Consider the following 13,259-nt stretch of genomic DNA (forward strand, 5'->3'; position numbering starts at 1 on the left):
GGGCTGGCAGTTCGTTCTTGTTCTGTTAAATGATGCATACATGTTAATGATGGGCAAGAACTCAATTGTTGGTACTCAGAGTAAACTGTACCACAGCATTACCAACTAAAAAGGTGGAGCTTTTAAAGAAATGTTTCTCCTTTTTTCTCTTGTATTTTTTTCCCACAGAAAAAGTATGGCCGACTTTGACTATCACCACGACGATGATTCAAATGAAACTTACGACTACAATTATGAACACACCATCTGTGACAAGGAAACAGTGCGTTCCTTTGCCGGCGTCTTCCTTCCGGTCATCTATGCCCTGGCTCTGATAGTAGGCCTGGCGGGAAACGCCTTGGTAGTGGTGGTTTACACGTCACGGCTGAAACTGCGAACCCTGACGGATGTGTGCATCCTCAACCTTGCCATTTCAGACCTGCTGCTTCTCTTCACCCTGCCTTTCTGGGCAGCCGATGCTGTCCACGGGTGGATGCTGGGTACGGCAGCCTGCAAGCTCACATCCTTCCTCTACAGCACCAACTTCAGCTGCGGCATGCTGATGCTTACGTGCATCAGTGTGGATCGCTACCGCGCTGTAACCAAAAATCCAACGGACAGAGCTGGCACCAGATCCCAAGTCAGGAGACAGTGGTTCCTGGTGTGCCTCATGCTGTGGACTATAGCCAGCATTCTCGGCCTTCCTGAACTTATCTTCTCCACAGTGAAGCACACCCATTACAGGATCAGCTGCACAGCCATCTACCCGCACAGCATGGCCCGACCTGCAAAGGCTTCCCTGGAGCTGCTTGAGGTGATCCTGAGATTTGTGATACCTTTCCTGGTCATGGTGGTGTGCTACTGCCGAGTGGGACTGGCGCTGAGTAAGGCCGTCGCGGTGCGACGAGAGAAAAAGTGGCGAGCCCTGCGGGTCCTCCTGGCTGTGGTGGCCGTATTCCTGCTCACCCAGCTGCCCTACACGGTAGTCAAGCTTTGCCGAGCGATGGACATCATTTACATGCTCGTGACCGACTGTGATGTCAGCAAGGGCTTGGATCACGCTATGCAGGTGACAGAAAGCCTGGCTCTCACCCACGCCTGCATTAACCCGCTGTTGTACGCCTTCATGGGGTCGTCCTTCAGGAGTCACGTTCTAAAGACTGCCAAACACCTTGGACAGCGACTTGGAAGACACCAGAGACACGTCAACGAGGAGCCCGTGGAGATTGCGCTCCAAGCGTGTAATCAAACCCAATCCCAGTCGGATTCAGAAGAACAAGACACCAGCACCTTTACTATTTAAGACTGGAAATATTTATCTATTTTTTTGTAAACTTATATACAAAATTGCATGTACACAGTATAAATATATTTACGTTCCCTTACTAACATGCAAGACAGATCCCCATAAATATAAATGTTAATTCTCAGTTTAATAATTGTATATGTACAGTGAATTTATATGCACTAACCAGCAAAGTATTTTGTATAAATTATGTATTTTGTTTAATAAACGAACAAAGTTTTCAATAACACGCATCTGTCGCAACTGAGTGCAGCTGACGCTCTCGTTCTCGAGTTCTTTGCAACTAATCGAATACAGCTTTACAGTTTACACCGCCTTAAACGAGCTCATCTGCGTCTCATTTCATTACATCCCGTGGTTTTGGGTTGGGATGACGGATGACTTGACTGCACAGTGGGTGACCCATCGAGTGGAAAAACATTTGGCAAGCAAAGACAGGACAGCAACCAGCAGGAAGCACCCCACCATGCTATCAAAGCTGAATATTGTTTGGAGAAGTTTAAAGAGCGACTGCTGTTTTCATCTAATCTTTTTTATCCTTTCAATAACACAAGTTTTATAGTTTGCAGTAAAACCCAATCCACCGTTTTTTTCCCCAGATTATGCTTTAAACTTAGAATCTAGGCTCAGCGCTTTGCTGTAGATGGGTGATAAACCAAGAGGTCAAAGTTTACTCAAGCCTTTTTACACAGCAACAAAGAAGAGTCAAAATTCTTGATCACAACTCCCACAAGTACCTCATGAACATCAAAGACAAACATGAATTCACTGTTTACCATTCTTTTCCTCTTGTTAGTCATTCTTTTCCAGAGCAATGCCTTAGAAGCGTGATTGAATGATCCCCAAACTAGGTGTGTCTAGCACATGTTTAGGACACAAGTTGAATAATTTCTAAACAGAGAAACGACTGAATAAACAAGCGTATTAAAGGTGCATATCATAAGACAACATAAGCCAAAGTAAGCCCCAAATCCTGCATGATTCCACTTACCTGAACAATGCCTTTGAAAGTTATGGTAAAAACACGGTTGGATAGGTGTTTTCATCTTTTTATTTCCTGAACAGTAACACAGCCTGGCCAGATGGTGTTGGAGTTGAACTCAGGATCTGCTTGCTGTGAGACAACAGTGCTAACACTGCTTATTTTTTTGGACTTATCATATTGTGGCCTGACAGAAGCCAAAATGATTATGTCTTCTGTAATTCCACTGACAATCTCACAGCTACTGCTAATAATGAAAAGCATGTATATCAGCTCCGTGAGTGTGTATGCAAATACAAACGCCTGTGGCTTGAAGATAAAACACTAAACGTCTGGGAATCATTGTAGTGCATTAACATGCCTATGGGACCAGCTTCAATAGCTTCCACACCGCAAAGCTGTACTGGAAATGTCTATAGACCCTTCCATCTAGCAACAAACTGCCTTTTGCACCACACAGCTTTAGAGAAAAAGGGAACGCGAAAGTGCGTGTGGATTATGGACAGCATTTTTTAATTTAAGGGTTATTTTCAGTAGCTTTTAGTTATGATCGGTAATTCTAAGAGAAAGCAGCAGTCAAGAGATCGCAACTAGGAATGCTCTGCGATTATGACGTAATACAGCATGAAAAAGTCTGTCGTTTCTGTTATTGGAAACAGTGCTGCACAAATAAAGGCAGAGATCCATCTCTTTAAGGATTCCCAAGTACTTGGAAATCATATTGTGGAAAACACCCATAGCACATCAGTGAGGAACTGCGAGTTCATATTACTTTTGTGATAGGAAAGAATGAGTTTTACCATAGAAACGCCTTCCATAAAAATAAAATATCTGAATACAATAACCACTGGTTTCACTTCTACTTTTGTTCGAACTAAAGTTGGACTGAATATATGGAAATCTTGTCTCACACAAAAACAAAACAAAAAAAAAGGAAAAGAAAAGACTGATTTCCACTCAAGTATCATACGTTTTGCAACAAAAGCGACAATGGGTCACACAAAGTACGAAAGAACCCGCAATCACACCCACATTCTTTTCCGACAGAGAGATATATTCATGCGAGGAAAGGAAATTCTCATAACCCCAGAAGATTTGTTTCTCCTGATGGAATTTTCACTTCCAGTCAAAAGAAAAACATTCGAAAAGGACAACATAACGGCCGATGAATGATAAAGTCAAACTGTGCGCTAGATAAAAATGATGAGCTGCAGAAATTCTGCTCAATTTATTTTTTAAAAACCGCAGCATTTCAAGCTTTCAGTTGCGAAAAGAAATTCCAATTAATAAAAACAACAAGTCGCTGCTTTCATTTAACTTGGAAGCGAAGCCCTCGGAGTACACAGACTCTGCAAGCGTCATTCGGGTCTAAGGAGGTTACGCGGAAAACAAAACCACTACTCTGAGTTTTTGACATTTAACTATCACGATCAAATCAAGTCAAGCAGGATATTAAACACCAAACTTGTTTATAAAGACAAAGATAGTCCAAATGACCAAGAAGAACAGTGATTCACACATGAGTCACAGATTTGTGTTAACCTCCAGAGCATTAACACACAGACTGAGGGCCTACACACACACGTGCCTGTGAGCATGAATGCAGTGTTAGTAAGATTTACCCAACAGTTGTAAATGTTTGCAAAAGCACGTTTATTTTACGATTTTAAGGCCAATTTCTCTTTCATTATGACTCGTATATAATGACTCATTTAGAAGTAAGCTGATGTCAGCTGATTTAGTGGATCCATGACCTTACAGTGCTGTGAAAAAGCATTTGCACCTTCCGGATTTTATTTATTTTTCATTTTCGTTTGCATATTTGCAAAATATTTTACATCATCAATCTATTTTTAATATTAGGCAAATATAAACCAAGTAAATTTAATTTATTAAGGTTTAAACTTTTTTTTTTTTAATTCAAACCTACCTAACCCTGTGTGGAAAGGTAACTGCCCCCCCTAAACCTAATAACTGGGTTGGACACTCTTGGCAGCAAGAACTGCAATCGAGCTTTTGTTATAACTGGCTGTGAGTCTTTCACGTCACTGTGGAGGAATTTTGGCCCATTCTTCTTTGCAGAGCTGTTTTAATTCAGCCACACTGGAGGTTTTTCGAGCATAAACTGCCTGTTTAAGTTTAGCAAAGCATCTCAATCTGATTTAAGTCAGGACTCCAAAACCTTCATTTTGGTTTTTTAGCCTTTCAGCGGTTCACTTGCTGGTGTGTTTCTGATACTTGAGCTTCAGGGAATGAACTGATGGTTTAACATTCTTGTTCAGGATTTTCTACTAGAGAGCAGAATTCATTCTTCCATTAGTTACGGCAAGTCGTCGAGATCATTACACTACTATCACCATGCTGCTGGTATGATATTCTTTTTATGAAATGCTGTATTAGTTTTATGCCAGATGTACTCAAACCTTCCAAAAAGTTCAACTTTTGTCTCATCAGTCAACAGAATATTTTCCCAAAAGTCTTAAGAATCATCAAGATGGCTTTTTTCTTGTTAAATGTGAGATAAGCCTTTGTGTGTTTTTGGTCACCAGTGGATTTCTCCTTGAACTCTCCCACACATGTCATTTCTGTCCCGACTCTTTGTTACTGTTGAATCATGAATTCTGACCATAACTGAAGGAAATGACATCTGCAGTTTTTTTAGATGACGTTCTGGGTTCATTTGTGACTTCCTGGAAGAGTCATTGATGTGCTCGTGGTAGGCAGGCCACTTCTGGGAAGGTTCCACACAATTCTGTTTTTTCCATTTGTGTATAATGGCCCCCACTGTGGTTCACTGGAGTCCCAAAACCTTATAAATGGCTTTGTAATACTTTCGAGACTGATAGACGTTGATGACTTTGTTTCTCAGCTGTTCTTGAGTTTCTTTAGAGTTGGGGTGATGTGTTGCTCTTTGAGATTTTTTTAACCTATTCGTTTGATGATTTGTTTGGGAAATAGGCAAATATTTTTTCGGGGCACTGCAACTGTTTGCAGCAGCGCATTTATTTTAGGATTTTAAGGCCATTTTGTTGTCTTTGAAAGTTGATTCATGTGTGATGACTCATCATTTAGAAATAAAATGCCAGTTGATCCATGATCCTATACTGGTTCAACCTGTTGGAAAACTGAAGCCAGGTTTCTCAGAAAGGCATGAAGCCAAGGTTTTTCTGACTTTTAAAATTATTTATGTTATATAATCCTTCCCGCAAGAGTCTGTTGCTCTTTTTTGTTGCCCATATGTTCGCACTTTGGTTTGATATGCATCTCTGCGCTGCTTTGCTACAGTAACATTTTGATTGCATAAACTCATCTCTTACTGAGAAAGGCTCTTTAAGACATTTATGATCAACAACACTTTCAGGTTCACCCTTTTAAAAACATTCTTTGGTTTATGGGGACTTGCTCTAAAATATTTTAAAGCAGGGATTGTGATAAAACAACTGCTTGGTGTTTACAGACTTTAGGCTCTCTAAAGTAAATGCAATGAAATCACACGAGCCACAGCACTAATTTCTTCTCTGTAGCTGTTGCACTCAGTCCTGCTGTTTACGGTATGTCAAATCACACCTGCAACATTTCATTAATCTTGCAAACTTGGGACATTTTCCAGCTGACATCAGCATACTACAAAATTCCTGTGGGGTACTCCCTGCAACATTAAGAATCTCCAAGGCCACAATTTGCCATGGCGACAGGAACAAACAAAGTTATGAGCTAACAGCAAAACCAGTTACTTCCGGCATCCTAAACTCAGTACACATGGGCTGGAGCACACCCATCTTCAAACTTGGCCCCCATTCAAGTTTCGTACATAGATGCATCATTGACAAAACACTAAAAACACTCCAAACTGCTTTTGTGGCAGTTCTGCCAAAGCTGATGTCTCCAGGAGACAAATGAACAAACAAATGCCAGCTAAAAAAACAAATACTTACCGCTGCTCCACCATTTTTTCCCATTTATGATGTAGTCGTCTTTATCCCTGTGAAGACTGCACTCCATGTTGGTTGCATCACTGGAGGCCACATCAGGTTCTGAGGGGGGACCACAGGAAGTACTATTTTACAGGAAGGACCACGACAATACTGATAACATATCACAATACTTAATGAAACTCAACTCAGACTCGTGTTTTTACACGTCTGGTAACCCAAATTATCTTAAGCTTCCCTTCACGGCCAAAGGGTTCAAATATACAGCAGATGTTACCAGAAGTTTAAATTATTTATCAGTGCACAACAAAGGGTTCTCCTCATCATCCAGTGTAATCGAGTACTGTGCAAAAGTGCTAATTTCTTCTTTTGCTCCCTAATTTCTTTAGATTTTGTTAGGAAAAGGGAAAATGGTTGCAGTGATGTATTTAAAAATGTGCAAACATACATGGAAATAAAATATATTTTGACAATTTTGACAGGTTTGAAAAATCAATATTTGATCTGACTTTCTTTTTTTCTTCTTCACAGCCTGAACCTTCTTGTCATATCTTTAAGTAGTCTTCAGGAATAGTTCTCCTTCTTGAAGGACATCCAAAGCTCTTCTTTGGATGTTGGCTGCCATTTGTTTTATTCTCTGTCAAGATGATCCCACGCTGCATCAATAATATTGACGTCTGCAGTCTGGAGAGGCCAGTCCAGGATTGATAGCGTCCCACTGTGTGCTTTTCTATCCTGCTATGCTTTTGCTGCAGTGGCAGTGTGTTGGGGTCATTGTTGTGATAAAAAGTGAAGCAGTTGCCAATCAGATGCTCTCCAGATGGTACTTCATGGTGGATCAGGATCTGACAACAAAACTGTTAACCCATGTTTAAATAAAGACATGGGAACAAATTATGTGTTTTTGCGACAGGCTGCTAGCAACAGTGTTTCTTTGCCAAGTTGTCTCTATGAGTAGACACAACACTGGTTCAACCCTTGAACTGGGTGCCTTTTAGCACTGAAATGACTCATAGGTCAGTGTTAAGTGGCTTAACAAACAAACAGGGAGGAAAAAAAAAAGATTCCTCTGAAAATGGTGAGGTATAAGAACTGCAATGAAAATGAAGACAACTTTAAAAGACCTCCAGAAGACCTTGAGAACTCATCAAAGCCACTTTAAACAAATGACAAGAATGTCTGGCTCCTTCAGCACTTCAGACTGAGTACTTTTACTCAATACTGGAAAATGACTGCACTGCTGTGCAAAACAAAATGTATCCAAAACACTATTAATCTCTATGTGTTGATAATTTAAAAAAAAAACTAAAACCAAGGATGTTCAAAACCAGCGTAATCACCTCTGGCAGCAGCATGTCGCTGTTTCCAGGCAGCATTATAAGCAAAAGAGAACAAAACAGGGAGAAATTACTCATCGGGATCTCGTGTTTGCTATTGGCGTGTGAAGGGCCTTTCACGCAGTCAGTAGCAGCCATGCCTTCTATAACTTAGCCTAATCAAGACCACAATCTGCACTTAGCAGAAAACAATGTGACTGAAGACCACAACACATATTTTGAGAAGTGAACATTAGAAATACTTTGGAAAAGGGAAGAAATTTTATGAATTCATAACAGAAAGTGTTCCAAACTACACCAAGAAAGCTATGCTTATAGATATGACAGATTCCTCAAACTTTGTTTTCAATCACCAACACAGATTTTGGTATGTTTTTCTCTAAGCATTTTTTTGTGACCTGTTCTTGGAACTACCTGTCATACAGAAGCAGGAGCGAATCTCTCCTCTGAGTAAAGGTTCCAGCCATTTCTTCTTCTGCTCCTCACTGCCAAACATGTGGAGCACTTCCATATTTCCTGTGTCTGTGGAAAAAAAAAAAATCATAATCTTCCAGTAATTACTAGCTGAATTTGGGAACCTTTATGCTCTCGTGGAAGACTGATTTGATTGAAAAAGCTGAATCTGGAGATTTTTGTGTGGTTTGGAAGATATATTTTTAAAACCCCAAAATGGAGTGTTATGACTAAAACGAGGTTGAAATGTTGACATCTGGAGAGTCTTTTTCCTGACTAGAGAGAATCCTACTCAAAAAAAAAAAAAGGAGAGAAAATGCAGTCTAGCTTCTATATACAAAGAGCAAGTCCATCCTAGTAGAGCAAAGTAAGGGACAAAATTGATCTGTAATATTATCAAAGGTCTTTGATGTAGATATTTTACCAGGAGCCTGGCAGTTAAAGACTTCAGGGGCAAACACACAGTGGCCGGTTTCTTCAGCAATATAGGCATAATCCAGCTGGGTGAGCCCACTGACTGCAGGCAGGAACAGGTTCCACAGCCCGGCTTCCCTGGCTTTAATCTGCACACAGACACATGTTATTATACAGAGTGAAAATGCAAGCCACGGCTTCTTTCCCTGTCTATGCTGATAACAAGCAGAGCTCCAGAAATTGGAACAGATCCACGCAGACACAAATAATAGTAATTTTGTTCAAACGCCAAATACTAATGATGGGTTGCAGTGCGTGGGCGTCTCAGGTGTGCTATTTGCAGAAGAGTCAAATAAACTTGGGTGTTGAACTTTCTGGACTAGTACTTAATCTTAGACAGTCCTCTATCACATGTGGTTATATTTTTTTGTTTTGGAGGGTTTTTCCCCTTATGTGCTGTCATTTTAACTATGTAGGATTTGTGTAAAAAAAGAGACTGAGTTACTAAGTTTAAAAAACAAACAAAAGAAATCAACCCTACATACCTTCAGATCCTCTATAATTTGAGGGGTGTGCCATCTCTGTGGAGACTCAGCGTGTTTGGTGTAATACTGTGCAACCTCCTAAGGAACAACAATATTTTTCCACAAAGTGAATTGTCAAGTGAGTTCATGTTGATGCTACAAGCATTCCAGGCACTCAATGGTAACATCAGCTCAACAATATATTCCTGCAGAGATAGCTTCATGGAAGAGCTTGTGGTTCTTCATCTGTTTCACTTTACGTGAGAATGCTACAAAGCCCTGCCATGTGATGATGCCCATATGCAGCATATTTTATGTAACCAGGAGACACATTGTTCTTTGACTCTACTTTATTAGCCTTCAGTGAAGAAACGAACTGCTGTGTACACAAGTTAAAATTTCATCAATGCACACAAAACCCCTCTGTTCTTGGCAGCTCTTGGAACTGACCTTCTGAGCAGGAAGCACATATTGTCTCATGAAATCTTTGACCTGCTGGAGAACAGCCCGACCTTTAGCTGTCTGGAAAAACAATCTGTCCTTTGTTGGACCTGTGAGGGGCCTGGCATGAAACACATTTCAAATGTTAAAATTCTAACAGAGAATATCAGAAGCAACAGCTGGGTGTCAAATTCCAACTGCAGCTGTCTTACATATAATCAACAGGTGGGATCTATCAGTTTTTTTGACCTTCAGTGACGAAGGATTTAAAAAAGATTTCCTGCTATAGCAGAGTGTTTATGCTAAAGTTATGTCTGAATGTGTCAAAGGATATCAGTGCATTGCTGCACAAGGAATTCATTCATTACTGAAACCTACCTCTGCCCAAGCTGCAAGGCAACCTTAGCCAAGGGCTCCACACACTGGCCAAACTGAGCTGCATTCGGTGCACTGGCATTACCCAGGAGGTGACGAGCGTAGATCCCCTACGAAAAACAAATAATAATTTTAAAAAAATCTTAATTTTAATGAAAGATTAAGTGACTACATCATGTGCTTGTCTATAACTTTTAATTAAATATGAGGAAATGAGGTATGGCGCTGTGAGTTGCACAATACTGTATGCCAGTAAAAAAAAAAAAAAAAAGAAAATCAGCCTAGTGTTGAAATTTGGTACAAACCTGGGCAATTCCTGCCATTTTAAAGACAGACAGGGCCAAGTAGAAATTCAGTTGTGGCAATGCAGGGGGGATCCCCCGGCACCTGCAGTAAATGGAGATCAGGTCTTCCACAGTTGGGATACCTGCTCATTGAGGAATAAGACCAGAGGGACAAGACTGTGAGCAGACATAAACAAATAAATAACAGATATAAAATCATAATCAAATACAAATTTCTGAAAACAACAAATCTGTTTTTCCACTGTCTATAAATGTTAATCACTGTCAGAGTTATCAACAGTTGTTGGCGTTACCCTCTATTCCTTTTAAACTGCCCATCGTGCTGATAACGCTGAGACTTGCAGGCCAGTATTGTGGCATAAGGAAGTAGGCCAGATCTGCCAGGGGCTGTCCAGTGGTAGAAAGCTCCCAGTCCAACACAGCGATCACACGCGCCTTATCACACAAAACAGACTTTGTGAAGTATTCACAGACAAATGTAGCAAAGGTCTAAAAATAAAGATCAGACAAAGTGTACCTCTGTTGGATGGAATATTAAGTTATCCAGTCGATAATCTCCGTGGACAAGGGTCACCTCACTGTCACTGGCTGGTAGATTCTTCATCAACCAATCAGACAGTTCATTCATGGCTGGAATGTCTCTGTGGGCCGCTGCAGTGTACTGCTTGGTCCAGGTGGAAACCTTTACAGATAAAAAGACATTCTTTAATTTCACAAATCGTGACTAAGTTCCAGATCAAATAAACAGTAAAATGACTTCGATTTAATCAATGTTGTGTTAACTCACTTGTCTCCTGCAATAACCTGGCCCTCTTCCATATGCTTCAAGGTTCACTGATGGCAGATCCAGTGAGTGCAGCTTTGCCAGGACTTCCACCGCAGCCACATACAGAGCTGTTCTCTCTGCTGGACTCACTCCAGGTAGACGAAGATCCCTGAATATGCGCCCCTAATAAACAGAATTGCACGATTGCCGTCAAACAAAAATAATATTTTCATCTTAGAAAAAACCATTAGAAAAAAATATTAGATTCAGGGACTTGTGACTCCTAAGTGCAAAAAAAAAGTACCTTCACATGTTGCATTAAGTAGAACTCTGTTCCAATGACTTCAATATCAGCGCAGTGCAGAAGGGGCTGTGGAACGGGGAAACCAACAGAGAAGAGGGCCTTCTGCACTCGATACTCCCTGTCCACCTGTGAACGAAGCAGAAAAATCCACTTCTATGAGAAACTTCACCCACTGAGTGAAGCTAATATGATCACGTGCTACTTTCCCAAACATTTGGGGAAAAGTGAGCTCTTTCATTTGATTAAATCCAATTAGTTACAAGGTCACACAAAACAGTGTTTGTGCACAGATGGTAAATGTAAAGCACCATTTAGTATTAAACATAAGTAACACGTATGAAGCTTTCATTAGATATAAATATATTCATTCGGGTTATTAAAAAAAATAGCTTAATTTTTATAACTAAACATAGCCAACTTGGTTATATCCTAAACACGTAATAAAAAAACAACATTTCCATAATTGTTTCCAGGAAATCTGCTACATGGTCGTCTAATGACCGCTCAGATTTGTGGCCAGGAACATTTTTGTAAAACTTTTGAGCTTATTTTTTTATCATTGAGCGCTCCCTGACTCACATATTCCCATTTCTGGTCAAATACGTAAATCCTGCAGTCAAACCATATAAAAAAAACAATTCTCACTAAAAAAAAATCAAGGCTGAAAAATAAACTTGTGACTTGTTACCTGATGCACAAAACCACTGTGTTTTGTCTGTATTTGTCAACTATTTCAGTGGTCAAAACAAGGTTATTATACAACCATAAAACCAAACTATAAACGATGACGACTTTATTAGGTACACATTGCTAGTACTGATTAGACGACCTTATGCCTTCACAACTGCCTTAATTCTTTGTGGCACAGAGTCATTAAGGTGCTGGAAACATTTTTCAGAGATTTTTTTATAAATACTGAAAGGATATCACACAGTTGCTGCAGATTTGTCAGCTGCACATCTATGATTGAATTTCTGGTTCCACCACATCCCAATCGTGCTTTATTGTATTGAATGTGACTGTGTGGGCCGGTTTGATTTTCTGCTACTGTAAACCATCTAATTCAAGGTTCGTGTTGTGCATTCAGAGATGCTCTTCTGCATATCTTGGTTGGAACAAGTGGTTATTTGAGTTGCTTATGCCTTCCTATCAGCTCAGAGCAGTCAGTCTATTCTACTCTGACCTCTGATATCAACAAGGCACTTCAGAGCAAATAAATGCTGCTCACTGAATATCTTCTCTTTTTCTGACCATTCTCTCTGTAAACCTTAGGTATGGATATGCAGGAAAATCCCAGTAGATCAGCAGTTTCTAAAATACTCAGACCAACCTGTCTGGCAAAAACAACCATACCACTTTAAAAGTCACTTAAATCACCTCTTTCCCATTGTCTCGCTGGGAATGATCTTCAGCAGGTCATCTTAACCTACACGCAATCCTAATGTAAAAATATCCCCCAGTTTATTTATTGACTTATTTGCTGTTTACCACTTGAGGTTGTGGTTGCTGCCAAAAATAATGAGAATTAATTAAAGCACGTATTGAAAACATATGGCTGGGCAGGCTCCAGAAACCCCTGAACTGGATAAGTGCTGAGTGAGTGATTCACCAGTTAACCCAAACTAAACTAAAACACAGACAGCACGAGGAAGCATTAGTTATAGGAGAACACATAAAAACAAACTAAACCTATCCATTTAAAATAGTAAAAATTTAAGTGAGGAAACTAACTCAGGACATTAACAATATTTTATTTATTTTTTAACCAAAACTACAATAACTGTGGGGGGAGCCTTACCTTGTGAGCTCCTGGCAACAGCTCACCTGGGGGTTGCTTCCTGAGAACATAACTGTTTGACGGCGTCTGGATTAGGAAAGTTGGGTTTGACTGACCAGCACTGAAAAGATAAGCGAGTGTCACTAGCATGTTATCAGCAGGCGAAACATTTGCACAAGATTAACTTTGACACTACAAAATGAAGACAGACTTGGCTACCTTACCTGTACTGTCTTACAGTCAGGGTGTCATTGTTTGACAAAAGTGTCTTGGCAGTCAGATATCTCTGAAGCCTGCCAACATTGAATTTATGCTGCTGTCGTACAGGAGTGGTCGGTTCCTCCATTTCGCAGTTATAACTCTG

At 40.2% G+C, this 13,259-nt stretch overlaps 2 protein-coding genes across 2 annotated transcripts in view; one reads left to right on the forward strand and one right to left on the reverse strand.

Annotated features, from left to right (window-relative positions):
- ackr4b (atypical chemokine receptor 4b) overlaps nucleotides 1–1,512 on the forward strand; it is a 4,006-nt gene extending 2,494 nt beyond the window's left edge. The window contains exon 2 of the mRNA XM_005722743.1: nucleotides 169–1,512. Within this exon, the coding sequence (XP_005722800.1) occupies nucleotides 176–1,282 (1,107 nt within the window). The 5' untranslated portion in view covers nucleotides 169–175 and the 3' untranslated portion in view covers nucleotides 1,283–1,512. The remainder of the gene's footprint in view (nucleotides 1–168) is intronic.
- acad11 (acyl-CoA dehydrogenase family, member 11) overlaps nucleotides 1–13,257 on the reverse strand; it is a 20,581-nt gene extending 7,324 nt beyond the window's left edge. The window contains exons 1-13 of the mRNA XM_005722744.2: nucleotides 13,120–13,257; nucleotides 12,917–13,016; nucleotides 11,119–11,244; nucleotides 10,836–10,997; nucleotides 10,566–10,730; nucleotides 10,342–10,483; nucleotides 10,049–10,170; nucleotides 9,747–9,853; nucleotides 9,378–9,489; nucleotides 8,949–9,026; nucleotides 8,414–8,552; nucleotides 7,951–8,058; nucleotides 6,203–6,301 (exon numbers count right to left, since the gene is read on the reverse strand). Coding sequence (XP_005722801.1) covers nucleotides 6,203–6,301; nucleotides 7,951–8,058; nucleotides 8,414–8,552; nucleotides 8,949–9,026; nucleotides 9,378–9,489; nucleotides 9,747–9,853; nucleotides 10,049–10,170; nucleotides 10,342–10,483; nucleotides 10,566–10,730; nucleotides 10,836–10,997; nucleotides 11,119–11,244; nucleotides 12,917–13,016; nucleotides 13,120–13,241 — 1,582 coding nt within the window. The 5' untranslated portion in view covers nucleotides 13,242–13,257. The remainder of the gene's footprint in view (nucleotides 1–6,202; nucleotides 6,302–7,950; nucleotides 8,059–8,413; nucleotides 8,553–8,948; nucleotides 9,027–9,377; nucleotides 9,490–9,746; nucleotides 9,854–10,048; nucleotides 10,171–10,341; nucleotides 10,484–10,565; nucleotides 10,731–10,835; nucleotides 10,998–11,118; nucleotides 11,245–12,916; nucleotides 13,017–13,119) is intronic.
- Between the last annotated feature and the right edge of the window lie 2 nt (nucleotides 13,258–13,259).

This window comes from Pundamilia nyererei, unplaced genomic scaffold (assembly GCF_000239375.1).
Source record: "Pundamilia nyererei isolate P.nyererei 1_Seehausen unplaced genomic scaffold, PunNye1.0 scaffold00007, whole genome shotgun sequence".
Lineage (NCBI taxonomy): Eukaryota > Metazoa > Chordata > Actinopteri > Cichliformes > Cichlidae > Pundamilia > Pundamilia nyererei.